This window comes from Pogoniulus pusillus, chromosome 26 (assembly GCF_015220805.1).
Source record: "Pogoniulus pusillus isolate bPogPus1 chromosome 26, bPogPus1.pri, whole genome shotgun sequence".
NCBI classification, from domain to species: domain Eukaryota; kingdom Metazoa; phylum Chordata; class Aves; order Piciformes; family Lybiidae; genus Pogoniulus; species Pogoniulus pusillus.
The window spans coordinates 5,744,688-5,765,515 of NC_087289.1; the positions used below are offsets into that span (position 1 = coordinate 5,744,688).

The following is a 20,828-nucleotide window of genomic DNA, read 5'->3' on the forward strand; positions in this document are numbered from 1 at the left end:
TCTGGCTGCCATTTGATCTGAGTGCTGCAGATCTGTTGCACTGGTGGAGCAGCAGATGGTTTTGTCTTGCTTTGCTTTAACCAAGCTGCCTGCCTTCTTCCTGCACTTACTGGATTGCAAACAAAGTGCTCCTTGTCTCTCCCTTGCAGCCAACCTTGCTTAGCTAATGTCGTTTGTCAAGTTAATCAGGGAGAGTGGGTACTTTGATGGCTTCTGTATAGCCTGGCCGCATTGCCATGGAGACGAGCAGCCAAACAGGCATTTCACTTGCCCTGCTTCACTCTGCAGAGGTTTGGCATGAGAAACCAATATTTGATTTGCTGTCGAACAACCATCTTGTTGAGGATGTGAGTGGGTTTTCAAGGCTTGGGAAGGGTCTAGCTAACCTTTTACAGAGCAAATAATAACACTGCTACTAAAGCAATTCCAGATTCTGAATGTGCAGCTCCTCTTCCTGTCTCACATGGATGTTTGGCTGTGGTAGGAGTTGTAAGAGAGGAGTTGCAGCCCAGAAGCTTGGAGTCAGGGCTGCCATTGAGATGTCATGAGTCCTCTTCAACCATATGGTTTTGTAGATGTCTGTTCCCTACAGGAGCTCTGAAAGTCATTGAAGGTACTTTGAAAAGCACCAAATCTGGTGTTTAAGAGCATCTCAGGAGCCTGAAATCTCCCCAGCAGGCAGTGGAGTTTGGGAGCCAGCATGCCTCGATTACATTTGAAACTCTGAGACAAGTGCCTTTGCCAGCCATACACTCCAGCTGACCTCTTGCATAAGACAGGCTATAGAGTTTCACCCAGTAACTCCTGCACCAAGCCCATAACTCACAAGCAAAGTCTGGGATTGAAAGAGCAGGCAGAAGATACTTATGCACGTTACAGAGCTCGCTATCCTTGCCTCTCCTCCCTCTTGCATGTGCACATGTTCTGTGGTGCATCAAAGAGCTTTGGAAATGCTCATTCCTGCAACCCTGCTGAGCTGAGCAGGACAGCCAGCATCTGCAGGCACCTACAGCAGGGACAGCCACCTGCTAATCCCCAACTCTCTCTGTGGGACAGCGGAGGAAACCTCGCATCAGCACAGCAAGGGCAAAAGTTCAGGTCAGATTGTTTATGGGATTTTGTGGAGCTGGGAGCCAAGGATAGCTCAGCTAATCCAGAGGAAACTCTAGTGATGGCGTTAGAATGCATTTCACATGGGATCCATTCAGCCTGCTCACATGGACCAGCCTTTCTGTCTCCATTTTTTTAGCCATGAAATGTTTTTCTTTGCACTCCTGTCTGCCAGCCACACCGAGCCAAACTCCGAGCTGGGCTGTTTTAAGAAAAAAGAACAAACCCAAACCCTCTTGTCATTTGACCTGCTGACAAATGAGCAGGCCTTCAGCACGGCTCCAGCGACACCCGTGCCAGGCGCTGGGCTGGCCCCCAGCCTCCGCTCCCACCTGCCCCAGCATCCATTGCTTTTCTCCAAGCTGCAGCTTAGCGCTTGCCGAGCGAAGCCCTGGGGAGGACACCAGCTAGAAGTGCCCCAGGAAGCCACATGGGAAGGGCAGGAGGGCAGCAGCTTTGTTGTGCTGTCCTTGCTGGCTTTCTGGGCTGTCCCAATCCTGGCTCACCCTCCTGAGTCTCCCAACATCCCATGCAGGCTCAGTGAGAGCCCTTCTTGGGAATGCACTTTTCTTCCTAGGTGTACTGAGGCCACTGTCTTCAGCTCTTTGGTGCAGATCTTGGCTCCCTCCTTGTGTCCTGAGACACAGATCCCTTTGCTCTGCTGGAAGAGGTGACCTGGCTTAACTCCAGTAACAGGTGCCAGCTCCTTCACTGCCCCCAGCCTATTCCCTCTGAACCTGGCAGGCTCTCATATGCTCCAGATTAGCTTGATTGTGACTTGTCCATTCTCAAAGCTGCTTTCTTCTCACTGGGGACTAAATCCTGACATTTAAAAGAAATCTGTCTAGGAGTTAACATGCAGCAACTCCATGCTCTTTATCCTTCTCATGCTTGCAGGGCTGCTTGCTGCAGTGGGGTATGTGTGTGGAGCAGTTCTCTGACCCCTAAGTGATCCAGGACCCTCAATTTCTGCAGGGTGTTTTGACATCAACCCACAGGGTACTGCAGCCTTCCTGAGGGCACTGTGGTTTGTTGACCTGAGCTGACACAAACCAACCCATTGGGTCCTAGGGCTTCTCTTCCCCCCCAGATATAGGACAGTGTCTGACCTTGTCTATGGTATCTGCTCCATGGAAGCCCAAATTGCAGCCCTATCTCCCAGAGCCTGTCTCTGCATTTGGGAGAGAGAGAGCAAAATGAGTACCTTTTCAATTCTGAGTATCTACAGTTACATCCTTCCCACCTTGTCATGGATGCAAGCTTCTCGTGCTTCCTGATAAGATTTTCCTGCCCTTGCAGTCTATCCAACCATGTTCTGGGTACTTCATCTTCATGGGGGCTATCTTTGATGCTGGTGCTCCACCTGTGACATGTCAAAGGGAGAGAGGATGCAGAGCAAAGCAAAGGAGGAGTTGTGTTGTTAGTTTTCCTTTGGGTGTAAAAGCATCCTTGGCAGGAGGATGCTCAGTTATTAGCTTAATTCAGTGCTACCTAGCACATCAGAAGAAGGATAGTTCCAGGAAAATGGAAAAGCACAAGTCCCAGAATGGTAAAATGCAGAACTTAATAATCAGGTGGAAACTGCATCTAGCCTAGAGTGTCACTGGAGGTAAGAGGTGAAGGCTTCACGCTCCAGTATTCAACAGGATGTGAGTGGCAGGGGCTGCTTGAGCACTCACTCTCTGGGTCCCTCTCTAGGACAGGAGCTAATCGTGCTTTGCCAGTGCCAAAGAGGTGCTCTTCATGGGTGTTCATTGCTTTGTCTTTAAAAATGAGTTTGCACCTCAATGTTTCAAGGGAGCCCCAAGAACTCCATGCCAACCTTGTCCCATGTGCCCACCTGTGTGGGTGAGGCCAGTGTTGGAAGTGTCTCCCTTTTTCTTGTCACCAAAGCCCACAGGAAGGAGAAGCACTGCCTTCTGCAACCCCTGCTGTTTGCTATGCCTTGCTGCAGGCTGCCGTGGGCAAAGAGGTCTTGCCAGGTATGAGCACAGACTGGCACTGCCTCATATATGTCATCTACGAGCATGGCAACTGGCTGAGAGCCAGTGGGTCCACCCCCACACCCAGGAGATGGGGATGGCAGTGCCATAACCCCCTGGGGGCTACCTGCTGCCCTGCCTGCCCTCTCCTTGGTGCTGTGCAGCCAGAGTGCCTAGCACCCTTGGCCCATGCTGTCCCACAGCCCCCCAGTGCCGGCAGCCATAGAGGGACCTATGTTGCCATCTGCTGGCTTAGCTGCACAGGAGCAAGAGCTTGGCTCTACCCTCCTGGAAGTCACCCCTTACTTACCCTGCTCCCACATGAAGCCACCCCTTGCTTACCCTGCTCCCACACTGGGCTGCGAGCGCATTGCCCACCCCCTGATCCAGCCTTTTGCCTTCTGGCAGTGTTTGCCTACTGGCAAGTGTTTGAGGGGGCAGGGTGGGGTGGCCCATTCCCACCCCTTCTTCCTACACTGCCCATGCACCAGAGCGTCCTCCTGCTTTCCCTGCAGGGTCTGGAATGTTGGCCTCTGGCACAACGTGCTCTGGGAGAAGGCACAAGACTCTTACCAAGAGAGCTCCTTCCTATTAAAGGCTAACATGTCCACTGCTGATTGTCATCACCAGGCGCTTGTTCCTCCTCTGCACTTGTCTTTATTTCCTTTCCCTTTCAAATTCTTGGCAAGTACTCCTGAGCTGGGCATATGTTGCTGCTGCAGTGTTGCAGGTAGCCTCGAAGCACACCTCACCTGGCCAGTCTCCCCAGTGATAGCTGGGTCTGGGAGCAACAGGACCACCAGATCCAGCCCTGCAAAACTGCCCCTTTGCTTGCAGGAGCCACGGGGCTGAGCCAGCATGGTGACAGCTCACTGGGGCATTGCATGGAGGATGAGGTTACTGCTGTAAATCTGTTATCTCTTTTGGCACCAGTTGGCAGCCCTGGGATTACATGCAGCAAAGAGCAGGAAGCCCAGTTAAGCACATCTCTCTGCTTATCTAAGCCCAGTTAAACAAGTCTCCTGTGGCAAAGCCTACAGCTGGTGGCTGTAATGGTGATCTTTAGTGCTGTGATTGCCTTTCTTTGCAGTGTGTTGCCCTGCACCACGTGTGTATGCTCAGACGTGGACAGTGAGTGGCTCACCCCAGCCTGGGGTACCCTGAGCAGTCTATGGGTTGTGCGGAGGAGCATCCAGAGTCCTTGCGTCACCTGGATGCCTGAGGCAGCCCTGCAGTGAGCTGTGCTGGTGGCTTGCTCTGCTTGGGGTCCATATGGCATCCTGCTCTGGACAGAAGCCCAGCTGAGGCAGGGCTCAGTGGCTAGGCTTGACCACACATGTTGAGCTCAGGCTGGGGCAGTTAGTGAGACACTGTTTTCCCTGGCCCGGGAAGACAGCCCATGTGTGTTTGTTTTCCATGCAATCCCTTGCACAGTGTTTGTTTTGCTTTTCAAGTGTTTCAGGAGATAAAATGACCTAAAGGGAGATTATTTTATCTTAATTTAGCTGTCAATTTATTACTGACTTCTGCTTGTCTGCACCAGCAGGGTGGCTTGCTCTGAGTCCTCTGGGAAACCTCAGCTAAAAGTGAGAATTTGGGGGAGATTTGCTGTAGTCTCACATCTAATTTGTGTTCAGAACAGCAACTATAAGCTGCTCCCCATCCTCCCATGGCATATGAGTTTTCATCATTCTGGGCTGGTTTGGCTTCCCAAGGGACTGCCCTCTCTAACTGGGGCTTGGGGTTGTTGTTCTCGTGCTGCAGGCTGGTGGAAGAGTTCATGCTGCTCGCCAACATGGCCGTGGCCCATCAGATCTACCGCTCCTTCCCTGAGCAGGCCCTGCTTCGCCGCCACCCCCCGCCCCAGACCAAGCTGCTCAAAGATCTCATGGAGTTCTGCAACCAAGTTGGCCTCAATATCGACTTCAGCAGTGCGGGGAGCCTGCACGTGAGTGCCTTGGGCTGGCAGGGAGTGGGGCCATGGGGGTGAAGGGTGTGCAGCTGCGTAAGGACATGGTTTTGGCAGTGTGTGGTTTATTCTCTGGCCCACTCTGCCTAAGAAGAGCTGATAGCTATCCTGTGCCAAAAGAAAACCCCTCCTTTGTTGCACTCTTGACCATACCAGTGCTGGTCAAGTGGGATCTAGCCCATCCCCTTCAGTCATGTTGTACACAGAGCTTAAAGCAGGGCAGAGAGAACCTTGCAAGCGACCCCAGCACAGCCCTCTCTGCAATGGGAAGGATGTTTCAGTGCAGGAGCGCTCACTGGGACACTCAGATGTCCTTACTCTGCCTTCTCTTGGCAGAGCATTTGCAGGGGAGAAGTAGCTCTGTGAGAAGGTGTTTCTGTGTGGATAGCTGAAGGTCTTGGGGAGGGCAGGGTAGGGAGCAGGGTGACTGGGAAGGATTGGAGAGCAGTGCTGGGAAAGGTCAGACATAGCCAGCACAGGAGGTATCTGACCGATCCTCTGCTGAGCGTGTCCTGAGGCTGAACTCCAGCTGAACAGCAGAGCACAGGTTCCAGGATTTTCTTTACTTGCAGCAACTGGATTGTGGATAATCCTCTGTTAATCCCATCCCCGCTGGCCTCCCGCGTGGCCCTCTGTCAGCTGGGACTGCTCTCCCTGCCTCCTGGCTGCACCGAGGCTATGTCAGCAGGCACAGGGCTGCACACTCAGCTCCTCTTCTGCACTTTGAACCCTCCAGCCCTTCCTTGCTGCTAGCCCCAGGCAGTAACCTCCTGTATCCATGTCTCCCCAGAGTCCCATTAGTCCATGCACCGAAGCTCTTAAAAGCTGGGTGGGAGCCAGGCAGAGGTTAGGAAGAGTCTGTGAGCACTCTCCTACTCTGGGAATTGAGCCAGTGATCTCTGTGCCCTGAGTGCCCCCTCCCTTGACCCTAGGAGATGGGTTGTGCTCAGGAGGACTCTGTGTAGTCCTGTTGGAGCTGCTGGGGAGCAGAGCCCAGTTTTGCATGCACTTTCTGGTTCATGAAAGGATTTGCAGGAAAAGGAAGAATCTGGCTTTGATGAGCTGCTGTTTCCCCAGTAAGGTCTGTCTGAGTCCCCCTACCACCACAGCCTGCCAACACTGAATGCTGTCTCTCTTTCCTCCTCCAGAAAAGCTTAAATGAAACGTTTGGTGCTGACAAATACTCCGAAGCCAGGAAAGAAGTGCTGACCAACATGTTCTCCAGGCCCATGCGGGTGAGAACAGCACTGGGCTGTCAGACACATCTGTCTGTAGCTGTCTGCTTGTCTCCATCTTCTGCCCTTGCTCCTTCTGCGTTACCATAGCTGATTGTCGTCTAAAGGAAGAGTGAATGGACCCAGAGCATGGTGCTGTGGGTCTGCCAGCAGCTTCACCCAGTGCCTCCAGCCCCCATGCATCTGGTAGCATCCCCTGGGCAAAAGAGCTTCAACTGGATAGCAGGGGCAGGCTGAGTCTTTCCTTGCCCCTTGTAGCACTCCTGTTATTGCTAATTAGGAAGCTGCCTGTGGAATGTTAGCAGGCTCACAAGGACACAGCCTGTTCTGTGTAGAGCTGGTGGTGAGCTCCATGGTTCACATGTGTGCCATTTCTTCACATCATGGTATCCCAGCTGGTCCAAAAAAAAGCCCAGACTCAAGGCTGAGGATAATGTAGTGGTGTGCAGCTGGCCATAAACACAGTCTGGTACCTAGACACAAACTTACAGAGGCAGGGAAGCTCTGGAAACCTTTGGTCTCCTTTCAGACCCAAAGATCTTCTGTGAAGGTCTCTGTAATGTGCTGATCACACTGGTTGTCACGTTTGGAGCTTCTGCAGCTCAGGACACTTACCCAAGTACTTACCACCATCACAAAGCATCTGCCTTTCTACATTTGCAGCTGGGCATGGCACAGCCTCTTCTGGGGGAAGTCCTACCCCACAGGGAGAAGGGGCACGTTCCTGAAACAGTCTCTCTGCTGTGGCCTGCTTATCGCTGCAGGAATGAATCATCTTCCCAACATCACTCATTTGACTGTCATTCTTCTAATTAGCTTATTTGCTCCATTTACTCATTAGCAGTTGCCTGAAGTCCTGCTGTACTTCCGTGACTTAATGCTTGCTTGAAAGTGGGATTGGGGACCAAAGCCTTTTAGTAAATCACCTCCTCATCTCTATCTCCAGCTCAGGAGTGCTGCTTTGTCAAGTGCAGGGAGTGTCTTCTGGAGCTGGCTGTATTGTCCCAGATCCCATGCTCTGCTTTGCTTTGTCCTGGTCTCTTCTTGTCATACCTTCCTTTTCTGGTGGAAGGTGCACTGGTGACAGAAATTCCTTGGAGTCCCTCCCTCATGCTGCTGACTGTGGCAGAAGCCTGGGCTTTGCCAGCAGCAGCATGTAGAGCAAGCCTGGTTTCTGGCCAGGAGGGATGAACAAGAAATCAACTCAGTTTTGAAGTGCTACCAAGAGGATGGGTTTTTGGGACCCGCTGCCTTGTGAGATTTCTCCTCCTTATTTTCCTGAGGCTATGGTTGGAGGGATGGTGGGTGTGCTTTGAGATGCCTCCAAGTGGCTCTTGTTGAGGTTTAGCCCTGTGAATACAGAATAGATCTGTATGTTAAAGAGGTATCAAAGTTTTGAGGGTGAAGTCTTCTGCGGAGGAGACACCATGCTGAGAACTTGGAGAGGAAGAAAGAGGAGCTTTGAAAGGATATCTTTCATGAAATTATTTTGGCAGGAACTAGACTCATTTCATCATCAGAAGACCAAGGTGTGCTGTGCAGTCCATTCATGCCTGGCAAACCTGCTGTCTGGCATACTCCCATAATAGACAAAGCCCAGTTTACAGCTGAGCCCACGAGCCCTACAGGGCTGCCCACGTCTGGCTGGCTAGCAGCATTCCCATCTGCCAGCACTCCCCAGCAGGGTGGTGCTGCTGCCTGTGGTGGGCAGTTTTCAGTATTGAAAGTGGTGCATGAGCCAGAAGCAACAGAAACCTGTCTTGGTCCTGGAGTGAGCTTGTGCAGTTGGCCGTTTGCTTGACTGTGGTTCTGTTTGTAAATGGAGTTACTGATTTGCCCAGGTGAGCAGATGCTCCTGTCCCATCTTTAGGGCTGTTTTCCAGTCTGACTCAGGATGTGCTTGCAGTGGTGGATCCACATGACCTCCAGTCTGTAAGCAAGGACTGCAGCTCTGCAGGAGCCAGAGACATCAGTGTTTCTCTCTGTGGTCTTGAGTCCTTGGCCTCACTCACTGCACAGTGCACTCATATCTCCCTAGAGTGCTAAGCGCAGAGGATGGGTAGTTTAAAGCTGTGTCAGTGTCCCTTAAAAAGGGCAGGCAGCTCCCACGTGGAAGGAGCCTTCCCTGGGAGGAGGATTTTTTGCTGGCTGCCACCACTGTTAGCACAGATGGAAGAACTGGCCCCATCCTGCCCTGAACGTTGGGGTCCTTCATGGGGGAGAGCACAGATCTGAGTGTTGACAGCTGTGGAGCACAGCCGTGCAGGAGCCCGTGCTGGTGTCCAGGGCTGGGCCATTGCTCTGGCAGATGGCATGGCGAGCCCATCTGGTCAGGGTCCTGAGGAGTCACCTGTGTGCCTGCACAAACCTCAGCTCTCGGTGATAAAGCTGGTGTTTCAGGAACAGGGCAGCAGTTCACTGAGCCAAAACAAACTGCCCACTGGTTTAACCCATGGTCACTTCAAGCCTGTGCCTTCTGTCTTTGCTGCATGCTGGTGGTCAAGACATCATGCTCTTGGAGGAGGAGGGAGGTAGGAGGCAACTGGTAGTGCTTATGTCTAGGGGAGTGCATGGATCACCGTGCCAGGAGCCTTGTAACAGCTGAAGGAGCAGTGATGTACCATTTTTCAGGGGCTCAGTCACTCGGGGATTCAATCTGTCCACAAGAGTAAAGCTGCCTCTGGTTGACTGAGGCTGATTTATTTCCAGGCTCCTTGCAGTTCTCTGAGGATTGTGGCAAACCCTGAGGATTTGAGACCACTTGTGAGTCAAAGCTGTTAATGACAAAGCATCTGCTGTATACCAGGCTGATGTCACTGGGTAGCACTCTCGTGGTGCTGAGCACGAGTATCAGATACGTGTTGGACTGGGCACCACGCAGTGTGTAACCTTACCACAGCCCAGAAGAATATTTTTGCTATGCTGCCCAAGCTGCTGCCAACCTCAGTGAGGGTCATGAGCTGCCAAAAGGGTGTCAGAAATGATGCTGGACCCAGCAGCAGTTGAGTTTGGCCTACACAGCCACCAGGAAGAAGTGCCCCAGGCAACAGCAAGTAACATAGAACCTTCAGCATCTTTAACTGGAGACAAGGCAGAGGTTGCCCTATGCTCCTGGCCATAGGGAATTGACACAGGGAAGAAAGCCCCAGTGGCTGTCTTGTAGAAGGGATTTTGGCCTGTGCTCTGCTCTCTACCTGCCTGGCATTGCAAGGACCTTCCTCCCTTCTGCCCAGGAGCCTGGCATAAGTGCCCGTAAGCCCGCTGTGTAATTTCACGCTGTGTGTCTGCACAAGGGCACTTATCTCCCGGAGCAGCCTCCAGCGCTGGGCGCGTCTCCCTGCCCGGCCGCGCAGAGCCTCGTTCGGCGGGAGCCGAGCTAATTGAGTGGGGACCGTACTTCATGGAGTCCATCAGAAACAATTTAATGCTGGGTTGTGGAAATTGGCAGCTGCCACAGCTCCTATCCCAGCTTTTGGGTCTCATAATAAGGCCAGGAGTGACGCTGCTTTTTTTAACCTCCTGTGTTTACTTGCCCGGCTCAGTGTGTTGCTGCTCAGCAGGAGCTGGCTGTGCTGCGGGGCTGGAGAGCAGAGGATGCAGCTGCCCAAACCGTGGATCCCAGGACGGTTCTGTAATTGGAGCTGGCTACTCCTGTTTTCTTTAAGTCACTTGCTCTTATTTTTAAACGAGTTCACTCCATCGCCACTGTGCCGTGACCCTGCCACAACCCCCCTGACCTGTGCAGCCTCCCCTCCCCGTCCTGTTGTTTTCCCAGCCCCGAGGGCTGGAGTTTCACAGATGTAAAGAGCGGCGGCAGGGGCAGAAGTTCTGGCTGAAGAGGCTGCTGAGCGGTGTGAAGCCCCAGCCTTGCCTTAGACAGGCAGCCCAGCCCTGGCTCGGCTTCCCAGCTGCTGTCTGGGATGGAGCAGCAGGGATCACAGTGGGGCTGCCTTCCCAGTGAATGGAGGAGCCACCACTGCTCTTCATTCAGACATAACAGGTGTGCAGAGCCTGCAGCCCAATCCAGATCCATAGAGCCTGGCACAGGAGATGGTTGGCAAGACCCCTTGTTGAGAGAGAATCCGTGGGGGACATTAGGACAGGCTCAACTCTTCCTTGGAAGATGAGGGGATAGTGAATGAGCCCCAGGGCCTGAGCAGATGCAGAAGACTTCTCAAACCCCTGCATGATGTGGAAATTGATGCAATCTGTGGGGCCAGGCAGGGTCAGCTGGCAGTCAGCAGGTCTTTGCAGTGGCTTTGCCCCCTTTGCTCTGTGCACAGTCCCTACAGTGCCCACCTTGTCCCTGCACAGCCTGAACTGAGCAGCAGGCGAAGGACCATCTGCCACTGGGCTCTGTCTTGCAGACACAGATCTTTCCAAGCTCACGCAGGGTCCTACCACCGTTCTTGCTCACCCTTGCTACTCCTCCCTTTCAGATGGCTCTCTACTTCTGCACCGGTGTCCTGGAGGATGAGACTCTCTTTCGCCACTATGCCCTGAACGTGCCCTTCTACACACACTTCACCTCGCCCATCCGCCGCTATGCCGACGTCATCGTGCACCGTCTCCTCTCCGCCTCGCTCGGTAGGTGCCAGCTGCTTGCTTGCAGAGCAGCGCTGCGTGCGGTCAGGGGACAAGGGGCTGTGCCCAGCACAGGCAGGACTCCCAGGATCCAGCCTTGCCTGCTGCAAGTGCTGGGTGCTCAGAGTCTGTGTCCCACGGGGCAGCTCCTGACATGTAAGTACCCTCAAATAACATGGGCACAGAGGTGAGCTGAGCATCTGGGTCGAAGGTACAATGGCATGGCTCTGGAGCAGGTGGGAGCATGGACATATCATTGTGACTTGTCCCCTTCCCAGGTGCCAGCTCCCCCATCAAGATGGAGAAAGAGGCCATCCAGAGACAGGCAGATCACTGCAATGACCGGAAGATGGCTTCCAAGAGAGTGCAGGAGCTTAGTGCTGACCTCTTCTTTGCCATCTTTGTCAGGGTAAGAGCCAAGGCCATCTTTCCCCAAGGTATCTCTGGATTTCTGCATGAAGACTCAGCCTGAGTGTCACTGGGTAGGGGCCTGTATGGCTGCCCAGCTGGTCTTGAGGAAGGCAAACAGTGCAGGGACGCATTGGGCAACCACCAGAGCTCCAGTACCTGGAGACACTGTCCTTACTCTTGTGGACAGCTGGATGGGGGATGCTGGTGTGGTGACAGCCTTGTCCCTTGGCAGGAGTGTGGTCCTCTGGAGTCAGAGGCCATGGTGATGGGTGTGCTGAACGAAGCCTTTGATGTCCTGGTGCTGAAGTTTGGAGTCCAAAAGCGTATCTACTGCAATGTAAGTATTTCACCAGCATGAGATAGTCCCAGCACTGCCTCACCAAAGATTACTGCAGCAGGCTGGCATCACTGGAGGCAGTGGCTGTCCTGGTGCCCTTCTGTGCCATCCCTGAAGCTGACAGAGCTGTGCTTGATCTGGGCTAGCTGGAAGAGGGGGAACCTTCATGGAGTTTCCCCTCCATGCCCTGGCCCTGAGGAGGCTCAAGGAGCTAAAGGAGTCCTGTCTCTGAGAGCTGAGTCTCCTTGTGGTGTGCTGGATTTGATCTAGTCTAGGTAAAAGGGAATGAAGGCAGATTCAGCAGGATGAAGATCAAGAGAGAGTTGAAGCAAGGAGGGGGAGTGAGGCTGGTTTTCCTTCTGTTTAACCATACAGTATGTCTGGGGCTGTGGCAGCACCACTGTAGGCCAGCAGCTGTGGTCAGTGGCAGCATCTTCTCTTAATAACCTGGTTATATGGCTGGCAATGGCATCTTTAAACAGGACACACAGTGTGATGGATGGGCTGTTTGTGCAGCACAGCAGCCCCTGCTTTTATGTGCCAGGCTCAGGCTCACAGGCTGCTGCATTCCAGTCGTTAAAGACCTGCAGAGGCAGCCTGCCAGAAAAAGTGGCACCATCCCCATCCATAGGCGAAGTGGAGGGGAAGAGCTTGAGATGGGAGATGTTGTCAAGGCTGGGGGCTGTTCCCACTTCTCTTCTTCCACATAGGCACTGCCCTTGTTGGGATTCCACTTCAGAAATATGGGGAGGAAGCCGGAGCTCACGCTCATGTGGGAGCCAGAGGAGCTGGAGCAGGAGTCTGTGCCCCAGGTAAGACCCTCCCAGCACGGGACAGGCTGACACACTATGGGGTTAGTGTGGAGGCTGTGTGCAACATGTGGATCCCATGATCCCCATGGACAAGTCTGGGAAGCAGGACTGCTTTGCAGGCTGTCAATCCCTTCTTTCCCTTTGTGTTCCCTCCCCAGTGAGCCTGAGCTCAGCCATCCAGCCCTTCTCCATCCTGTCACTGCCCCCACATCTGACCCCTCCATGGACTTCAGACTTTGTCCTGCCTGCTGTGTGCTCTGCCTCCCAATTCAGTTTCCTCCAGGAATTGAATTAACTGGCTGTTTACTTCCTTCTTCCAGATCATCAATTAAGATGTTAAGATCAGGCCTAAGGCAGTGACTGTCAAGACCCTTCCCCCAATGCTGGCATCCCTTGCCCCCTCACTGACAAGGCCCTTCCTTAAGGTTGCCATCCCTGTGACAAGGTTCAGGCCCAATCAGGCAGGGTTTTTAAAGTCAGACTTCCTGAGATGCAATGTCAAATGGTTTAACAGCTTCTGAAAATCTCTCTCTTGTGTCCCTGTCATCTATTAACTTGGTAACTCAATCAGAGGGAGCAAGCACATTTGTCTGGCTTGATGAAGTGCTGCTTCTTTGCCAACTTTTGTCTGGCATCTCTATCAAGTCACAGCTGTGTTGACTGTGCCGATCTCTGCCTGCTGCCTGGGTGGGGACAGGCGGCCTCGACCCCGACCTCTCCCTGCACCAATCCAGGGACTCTGTGTTTCAACCCATTTCCAAACAAGCCCAGCAAAAGCCTTCCTTGTCCACCTCGGGCTGGATGAAAAAGGCTCCCAATACAGGATTAGGCTGATGCTCCCAGCTGGCGTGATGTCTGTCCTGGGGAGCCCTTCTCAGATTACAAGTGGTCAGAGCTTGCTGAGCTTCCCAAATGCTGCAGGTGTTTCTGCAGCCCTCCCTGCTTTTGGACCTGAGCTTTCCTTTCTCAGCTCGGCTCAAAGAAGCCTCCTGGTTGCAGCCTGAAGTGGCCTGAGTTCCCTCGTAGCTAGAGGAGCAGGTATCACTTACATCCTCGTAGGGACTCACATGAAAAATGATGCCACAGCATGAGGAGGGCCCATTTTGGTTAAGCAAACACTTGGCAGTAGAGGAAACTCCTCCACAAACCTTCCATACCTCCTAAGAAAACATCAGAGCCCTCCCCTGGGAGCAGACTCAGAGCTGCCCTCTGAACCAGCAGAACCCTGAGTTGATAAATCCCCAGGCCTGGGATGAGCCACACAGAACCGTGGGAGATGTCACCCAGACACTCGGCAGCACCAAGCACAACCAGCTCCTGGCCCCAGCAGTTGGCCTCTGCTTCCCAGTTTGGCTCAGCTTGGCCAGATAATGGGAAAGGCTGTGTGTGTGAAGCTCTGCAGAGTCTGGGCTGTCTGTCCCTGCCACGGAGGGGAAGTGTTGCCCCCCATCTCTCCCTGAGCTCCAGAAGATAACTGGGACCTCAGTGAGTGTTATTCGGGGCTTGAGTATAAAGTGGACCTAAGACTTGGGGAATTTGATGTGAACTTGTGCTGTTCCCTGAGGGTCAGCAAAGAGATGAGGCAGGATTGCAAAGGAGAGCTCAAATAATCCCTGTCTGACTCGTCAGAGGTGAGGGGCTGCCCCATGGCCACCACCCCCCATGCTCATGCCAGCTGGGGCAGCCACAGGGCTGGCATGAGGTAGGTAGTGGCTCTCTGGGAAGCAAAAGGATTTTCCCGTGGTTTGCTCCTTGCTGGGCAGTTTGGTGCATTTCAGTCTCAATGAGATTTTCCTGCTCTGGATGATTAATCTGGAGCAGCCTGTACTGGATGAGCTGGGGAGGGTTTGACAAGGTTATGCCAATGGCTTTGTGCCCACCCCTCCTGCAGGCCAGCCCGGAACAGATGGCCCCATCCAGCCCTGACACAGCACAGGGTTTGGGGATGGGCTGCAGCAAACGAAGTCCCCTAATGCTGTGGCCCCAGGGCAGCCCCTTTCCAATGTCCCAGGCAGTGCCCAGCCCGTGGATAGAGAGCTGATCAATGCTTTATGCCTCTAATGCACACAGTTGCACAAAGAGATGGAGTCAGAGGTGGCAATGGGCAGCAGCACGTTCCTGAGCAGGACAGATTGATTTTCTGAGGCCTGTATTCTCTTGTGTCTCTCTCATCCATCACACTCCCTTCCCTGGTCTCCTCTCACTTTGCAGGCACGTGGAGTCATTCTCTCCTTGCTGAGAAGGTGCTCAGCATCATGTGGAAAAGCCTTCTCGCTGCTGCTCACCATTGCCACTTGCCCAGGTTTTTTCACTGTGGCGCTGTGCGTTCTGTGGCTGGTGAAGGGAGACATGGGCAGGCTTCAGGAGAGGGTGGGACCCACAGCTGAGGGCACAGTCCCCCATGTGTCTTCCCAGACTGTGCTGAGAGCAAGACTAGGGCCTGATCAGGCTGCAGTAAGTGAGGTTGTTTTCGGAGGCTCCTTTTAGTCAGTTTGGGTTCCCTGGCTGGCTTTCTGCTGCCCTTGACAATGCTGTGCCCTGCCCCATTCCCCAGCTCCTGACGGCTGCTGCAGTGGAGCCAGCACGGCTCTGAGCAAATCCTGGTGTGGTGCCACCTTAAAACTCCTCTTCTCTCTCGTCTTGCTCTCCCTTGCTAAAGGTGATCACCATTTTCACACTGGTGGAGGTCGTGCTGACGTCGGACGGGGTCCCGCTCAAGTACAGCGCCCTGCTCAAGAGACCAAGCTGGGAGAAGTGAGCAGCCCAGGCTGGGTGTGCTCCCCGCTGCCAGCGCTCGCTCGCCTCCCAGGCCCCTCACCAGCACCTGCCAAGGACACAGGACCCACAGGGAGTTTGGGGGTTTCAGTTTTGAAACCAGTGCTGTTTTATTTCTCTTTTTGATTTTAGCTCCACCTGGGAGCGGGGCTCAGGGCCTGAGCCTGCCTCAGGCAGAGTGTTTCTGCTCTTGGATATTTTTAGCTTGAAGCTTGCCCTTTTTTTTCTGTTTTCTTTTTTTTTTTTTTCCTTCAAGGCAGCAGTGTTGAGCTCCAGGACTTGGGTGCCTGTGGTGAGGGCCAGGTGGGGGCACATGTCCCCAGCAGTGGAGAGGGGCTGGCTCCACCATCCCAGATGGGATGTGGGGGGCTGTGGGGCCGTGCAGGAGGGTTCCATACAGGGTTGTGTGTCGTGTAATAAAAGCTGAGTCAGCAGCCGTGGCAGGGACTCACACAGGTTTTATTTTGTCTCCTCCATGTTCCCTTGGCTGGGAATCCCAACAATAACTCATCTCCAGGCAGCTTTATGCCCTTCTCTGCCTCTCCTTGCCTGATGTGAAGTTGAAGTGGCCTCAGTGCCTTTCATGGCCCCAGAACATGCTCAGCCCGAGGGTGTGGGGGATCTGGGGGTTCGAGTGGACTTGTGCTCCTGCCTCCTGCTCTGGCAGTTAATCTCTCCTTCACCAGGAGTCACCAGGTGTCTGTTTCAGCCCCTCACACCCTGGCCTTCAGCCTAACCCCACTCAAGGATTCTGCAGCACTGTTCTTGCTTCTTTCTGCCTCTCAAGAGTGCATCCAGCCCCTTTACGGCCTCCAGTCACTTCTGCCTGCTCCACATCTCCGTGTTCCCCACCCACACCATGCAGGTTGTCTTCATGAGCTTGGGCTGCACCAGCAGTGGGGACAGGCAGCCAAAAGTGGTGGCTGGTGGAGGGATTGGCGTCTGGTGAAAAGGAGTGGACCCATTGTGCCAAGGAGGGAGAGGTCTCTGCTTGACTTTTCCTTGTCGGTGACAGGTATGACGCTGGTATGGACAGGTCTGCCTTTTGCAGGAGCCAGGAGCTGGGCAGACCCAGGCTGCCCAGCTCAGAGTGGGGGATGGGGCCCTTTGCTGGGTCAGGGCAGGGTACGACATGTTCCCCAGGAGCTGGCAAGCTGTGCAAGCTGTGCAAGCTGTGCAGGGTGACCTGCAATCACTAGGGGTTGTGCTGCTGCTGGTGTCCTTCCAGATGGCCTGGTGCAACCATATGTGGACATCATCTTCAGATGTGGTAGCAGGCTATTCCTCCCTGGGTGTCTTGCTCCTCTCTGGGTGCTGGTGTTGTGAGGCTGTTCCCTGCCTGCAGCAGGTACCTCACTCTGCAGGTGGGCTGGCATGGGCTACCTCGGTGTGCCCAGTGTGTCGGGCACCAACTGATGCACCGAGGTCCTGACATGTAGCACGTGGCTGTGTCCCTTGGAATAGAGGACCTGAGGACACTGATGCCAAGGGCAAGATGTCCTCCCTCTGCCCCTCAGCCCTGTGTCCCCCTCCTCAGGTTTGTCTCAGTAAACAAGGCTGATCCAGCCAGGCGCAGCTCAGCTTGTCTGCAAAAACAGCACTTTGCCCCGAGCCCTCCCTGCTGCTCCGTGTCCTGCAGGCAGGCGTCTGAGCTGGGGGCCACCAGCTGCCCTGCTCCCCAGGGATGGGCTGGAGGTCCTCCCTCGCTGGTGGGGGCAGGGATGGCCCCAGGGAGGGCTGGGGGCACTGGGAGGGCCCTGGGCAGGGCTGGAAGATAGTCCCTGAATGTTATCAGCCCATCCTCTCACCCGCGGCGGGGCGCAGCCCTCCAGCTGAAGAGGGAAGGGCCATAAAGAGCTGTCCCCTTGCCCTGGGCAGCGGTGACATTCAGGGAGGAAGCCATGGTGGGCAGCGTGGGGCGGCCGTTCTGCTTTGGAACCTGCTTTCTCTTCTGTCTCCTCACCCAGCTTGCTGCCGCAGCCTCAGGTGACAGGGCACAGGTGGGACAGGGTGGGGTAGGAGCCCTTGGTGGGGGCCAGGACTGGTGCCACCTCTCTAGGGGTCTCTGGGAATCCTGCTACTTCCTCATGGGATACCAGCAGCGGCAAACCCTCCCGGGCACCTCAAGGTGGTTTCAGTCCCCAGCTTTTGGATGGGTTTGTCTCCGCTCCTGCCAAAGCAGGCCCTGACCCGGTCCCCCCCCCCCGCCAGACCTGCTTCTCTCATCCCCTGCGAGTGGCTTTTGGAGCAGGCGGCACCTGAGGCACCTCATCCGCTCTGCCGAGAGGCACGGGCAGCTTCCCGACAAACTGTGCCTCAGTTTCCTCCTCTGCAGATGGGTTCTGGGCAGTGCTGGGGATGCCAAAGACCAGGCTGATCTCCACGGAGGAGACTCAGAGCAGTTCAATTCGCCTTGAGTAGAGATGACCACACTGGCCCCAGGGATAGTTGCCCCTTGGGATCCTCCGGGTGCCCAATGACCCTGCGCTCCCCCAGCCCTGCTCTCACCTCCAGATGCCGAGAAGACCCCCGACTACTGGAACAAAGGGGCCAGAAGGAGGCTAGAGCTGGCGCTGGCGTTGCAGCCAGCAGCACGGCGAGCCAAAAACATCATCCTCTTCATGGGTGACGGTGAGTGCCCGAGTCCCAGCCAGCCCCTGCAGCTCCGTGGCTGCGCTATAGCCGGGGGACGTGGCTGACGAGCAGGCGCAGCTAGCCCAGCTCCTTTCCTTGCGGCTGGCAATGCCTGGGGAGGGCAGGACTGGCCTCTGGCCCCAGCCCCTCACCGCTGGGCGGCTCTGCCGTGCCCGCAGGGATGGGGCTGCCCACCATATCGGCGGCTCGGATCTACAAGGGGCAGCTGGCTGGAGGCTCCGGCGAGGAGAGCGTCCTGGCCATGGAGACCTTTCCCCATGTGGCCCTGGCCAAGGTGAGTGGGGCAGAGACAGGGGATTGGCCCTGCTGCCCTGCCCAAAAACCCACTGGCCCCTGCTTGCTTCCAGACCTACACCATTGACCGACAAGTACCTGACAGTGCTGGCACAGGCACAGCCTACCTCTGTGGGGTGAAGTCTAATGCCAAGACGCTGGGGCTGAGCGGGGCAGCTGTCTATGGCAAATGCCACACCACGTTTGGCAACGAGGTGGACTCCATCCTGCACCGGGCCAGGCTGGCGGGTACGGGGCAGCAGGAAGCTCTGTCAGAGAGCCTGGCATGGCACATGCATCCCATGCCACGCAGGAGCTGGACAGGCTCCCTGTAAAAACCTTGCCTGCACTGCAGGCAAGTCCGTGGGCATCGTGACAACCACACGGGTGCAGCATGCGTCCCCTGGGGCAGCCTATGCCCACTCGGCCAGCCGGACCTGGTATGCCGATGCCAACATGCCCAAGGAGGCGCTGCGAGATGGCTGCAAGGACATTGCCTACCAGCTGGTGCACAACACAGACATCAATGTGAGCTGGGGAGCAGGTATGGGAGGGAGGGGGCACTGGGAACATTGGAATGTTCTGCTGAGCTCCCCAGCAGGTGATCCTGGGCGGTGGGCGGATGTACATGACCCCCAAGCGGACCCCGGACCCTGAGTACCCAAAAGACTCAGCTCAGAATGGCACCAGGAAGGATGGTCTTGACTTGATTGCTGAGTGGCTGAGTGGCAAGCAGGTACCACACCAGGCAAAGGGGAGATAGCTGTGGGCATGTGGCATGTGCCTTTGGCACTGGCTCGGTTTTTGCTGGCAGGGTGCCCGCTATGTCTGGGACAAGAAGGGCCTGGATGCAGTTGAGGATGACTCTGTGAGCCACCTGATGGGTAAGCACGTTGCTGCCTGCACCACCAGTAATGCTGCCTCCTTCTCCCTGCTCTGGGGACGCTGATGGGGCATGCAGTAGGACTGGCAGAGACTCCCCATGCCCTGCTCCTGCAGGCCTGTTTGAGCCCAAGGACATGAAGTACGAGCTGAACCGCAATGCCTCCACGGACCCTTCCATCGTGGAGATGACGGAAAAGGCCATTCGCATCCTGCGCAGGAACCCCAACGGCTTCTTCCTCTTTGTGGAAGGCAAGTAGCCCTAGGCAGGCAGCATGGCTTGGGCTGGGAGGCAGGCCCTGGGAGCAGGTAGGTGTCCCAGGGGACCAGGCAGAAAGTGACAGCCACGTTCCTTGTGCAGGTGGCAGGATCGACCATGGCCATCATGGCGGCCAGGCCAAGCAGGCGCTGATGGAGACAGTCATGCTGGACCGCGCAGTGGCACGGGCAGGGGAGCTCACCTCCCCCTCTGACACCTTGACTGTGGTGACAGCTGACCACTCCCACGTCTTCACCTTTGGGGGCAACACACTGCGTGGCACCTCCATCTTTGGTGGGTCTCAGGGAGGGGGAGTGTGAATGCCTGTTCCCTCCTTCCTGTTTTGCTTCCACCAAAGGCTGAGCTGACCAAGGTGAGGAGCTGGGGAGAGGTACCTGGCTGCGACAAGGAGTGACAATGCCTTTCCTTGTGCCAGGGCTGGCCCCCAAGAAAGCCAAGGACAAGCAAGCATACACCAGCATCCTCTATGGCAATGGGCCTGGCTACAGCATCCGCAATGGGGGCCGCCCGGCTCCCAGCCTCCCTGCCACGGGTAGGAGTCTGCTGGGTGGGGCATGGGGCCACCGGGGCAGCAGCCCAGAGGCACAACCACCGGGGCTGCATGGGGTCCCGGTGCCACCATGTGGCTGAGGAGTCCCTTGAGCAGCAATTACCCTGATGCCAGGGTGATGAGAGCTGCCCCCTGTCTCTGAGATGAGTAGGGTGATGAGAGTTGCCCTCAGACCCATTTCTTTTACCCCTCCTGCAGAGGACAAGGACTACAGGCAGCAGGCAGCTGTGCCCCTGGAGACAGAGACCCACAGTGGAGAAGATGTGGTGGTGCTGGCCCAGGGCCCCATGGCTCACCTCTTCCACGGGGTGCAGGAGCAGCACTACATCGCCCATGCCATGGCATATGCTGCCTGCATCGAGCCCTACGCTGCTGAGCCCGGGTGTGGAGCAGCCCGCAGGGCCTCTCATGGCACCCAGTGCTCCTCACAGCCCCTTCTCACCCTCCTGGCCCTCTGCATGGTTGTCCAGATGGTGGGGGGCTGACAGCCAAGCCTCAGGTCAAGGCAAGATGCTTGGGCTACCCTGAGATACCCCACTGAGGGGCTTGGCAGACAGGTTTGCACTGTGGCCAGGATCAAGGGATGCAATAAAACACAGGTTGTTGTTCTCTGTGGTGACATGGGTTTGCAGCAGTAGTCACCTTCAAAGATATTCTTGTGGGAAATGTCCCTGCCTATGGCAGGGGGTTGGAACTAGATGATCTTTGAGGTCCCTTCCAACCTAAACCTTTCTATCTTGCCCCACACATTGGATCCCCCAGATGGCAGTGCCTCCAGTTCCTCTTGCAACCAGCACTGGAAGCCCTGGGGTGAAGGAGGTGGTGAAAAGAGAGTGAGGAGAGGCCGTGTGTGTCCCCAGCTTTGACAGACTGGGGCACATTGCACAGGGAGTGACACCTTCCCAGCAGGGGCTAAGCAAGGAGCAGGGCAGAGAGCAGGGATGCTCAGTGCATGAGTGGCTGCTGTTGCTCA

General features: G+C 55.4%; 2 protein-coding genes across 4 annotated transcripts in view; both read left to right on the plus strand.

The window, feature by feature from the left end:
* The window catches only part of DIS3L2 (DIS3 like 3'-5' exoribonuclease 2), a 206,549-nt gene extending 190,894 nt beyond the window's left edge, over positions 1–15,655 (plus strand). For all 3 annotated transcript variants that reach the window (XM_064165709.1, XM_064165710.1, XM_064165711.1), the window contains 7 exons: positions 4,857–5,040; positions 6,210–6,296; positions 10,736–10,883; positions 11,159–11,289; positions 11,524–11,628; positions 12,339–12,440; positions 15,100–15,655. In XM_064165709.1, the coding sequence (XP_064021779.1) occupies positions 4,857–5,040; positions 6,210–6,296; positions 10,736–10,883; positions 11,159–11,289; positions 11,524–11,628; positions 12,339–12,440; positions 15,100–15,198 (856 nt within the window). In that variant the 3' untranslated portion in view covers positions 15,199–15,655. The remainder of the gene's footprint in view (positions 1–4,856; positions 5,041–6,209; positions 6,297–10,735; positions 10,884–11,158; positions 11,290–11,523; positions 11,629–12,338; positions 12,441–15,099) is intronic.
* Positions 15,656–18,089: 2,434 nt separating this feature from the next.
* Positions 18,090–20,421, plus strand: LOC135186750 (intestinal-type alkaline phosphatase-like). The gene is made up of 9 exons (XM_064164740.1): positions 18,090–18,144; positions 18,218–18,392; positions 18,499–18,671; positions 18,745–18,879; positions 18,958–19,027; positions 19,143–19,277; positions 19,387–19,578; positions 19,721–19,837; positions 20,054–20,421. The coding sequence occupies exons 1-9, from the start codon at positions 18,112–18,114 to the stop codon at positions 20,338–20,340; spliced, it is 1,317 nt and encodes a 438-aa protein (XP_064020810.1). The 5' UTR covers positions 18,090–18,111; the 3' UTR covers positions 20,341–20,421.
* Positions 20,422–20,828: the final 407 nt, after the last annotated feature.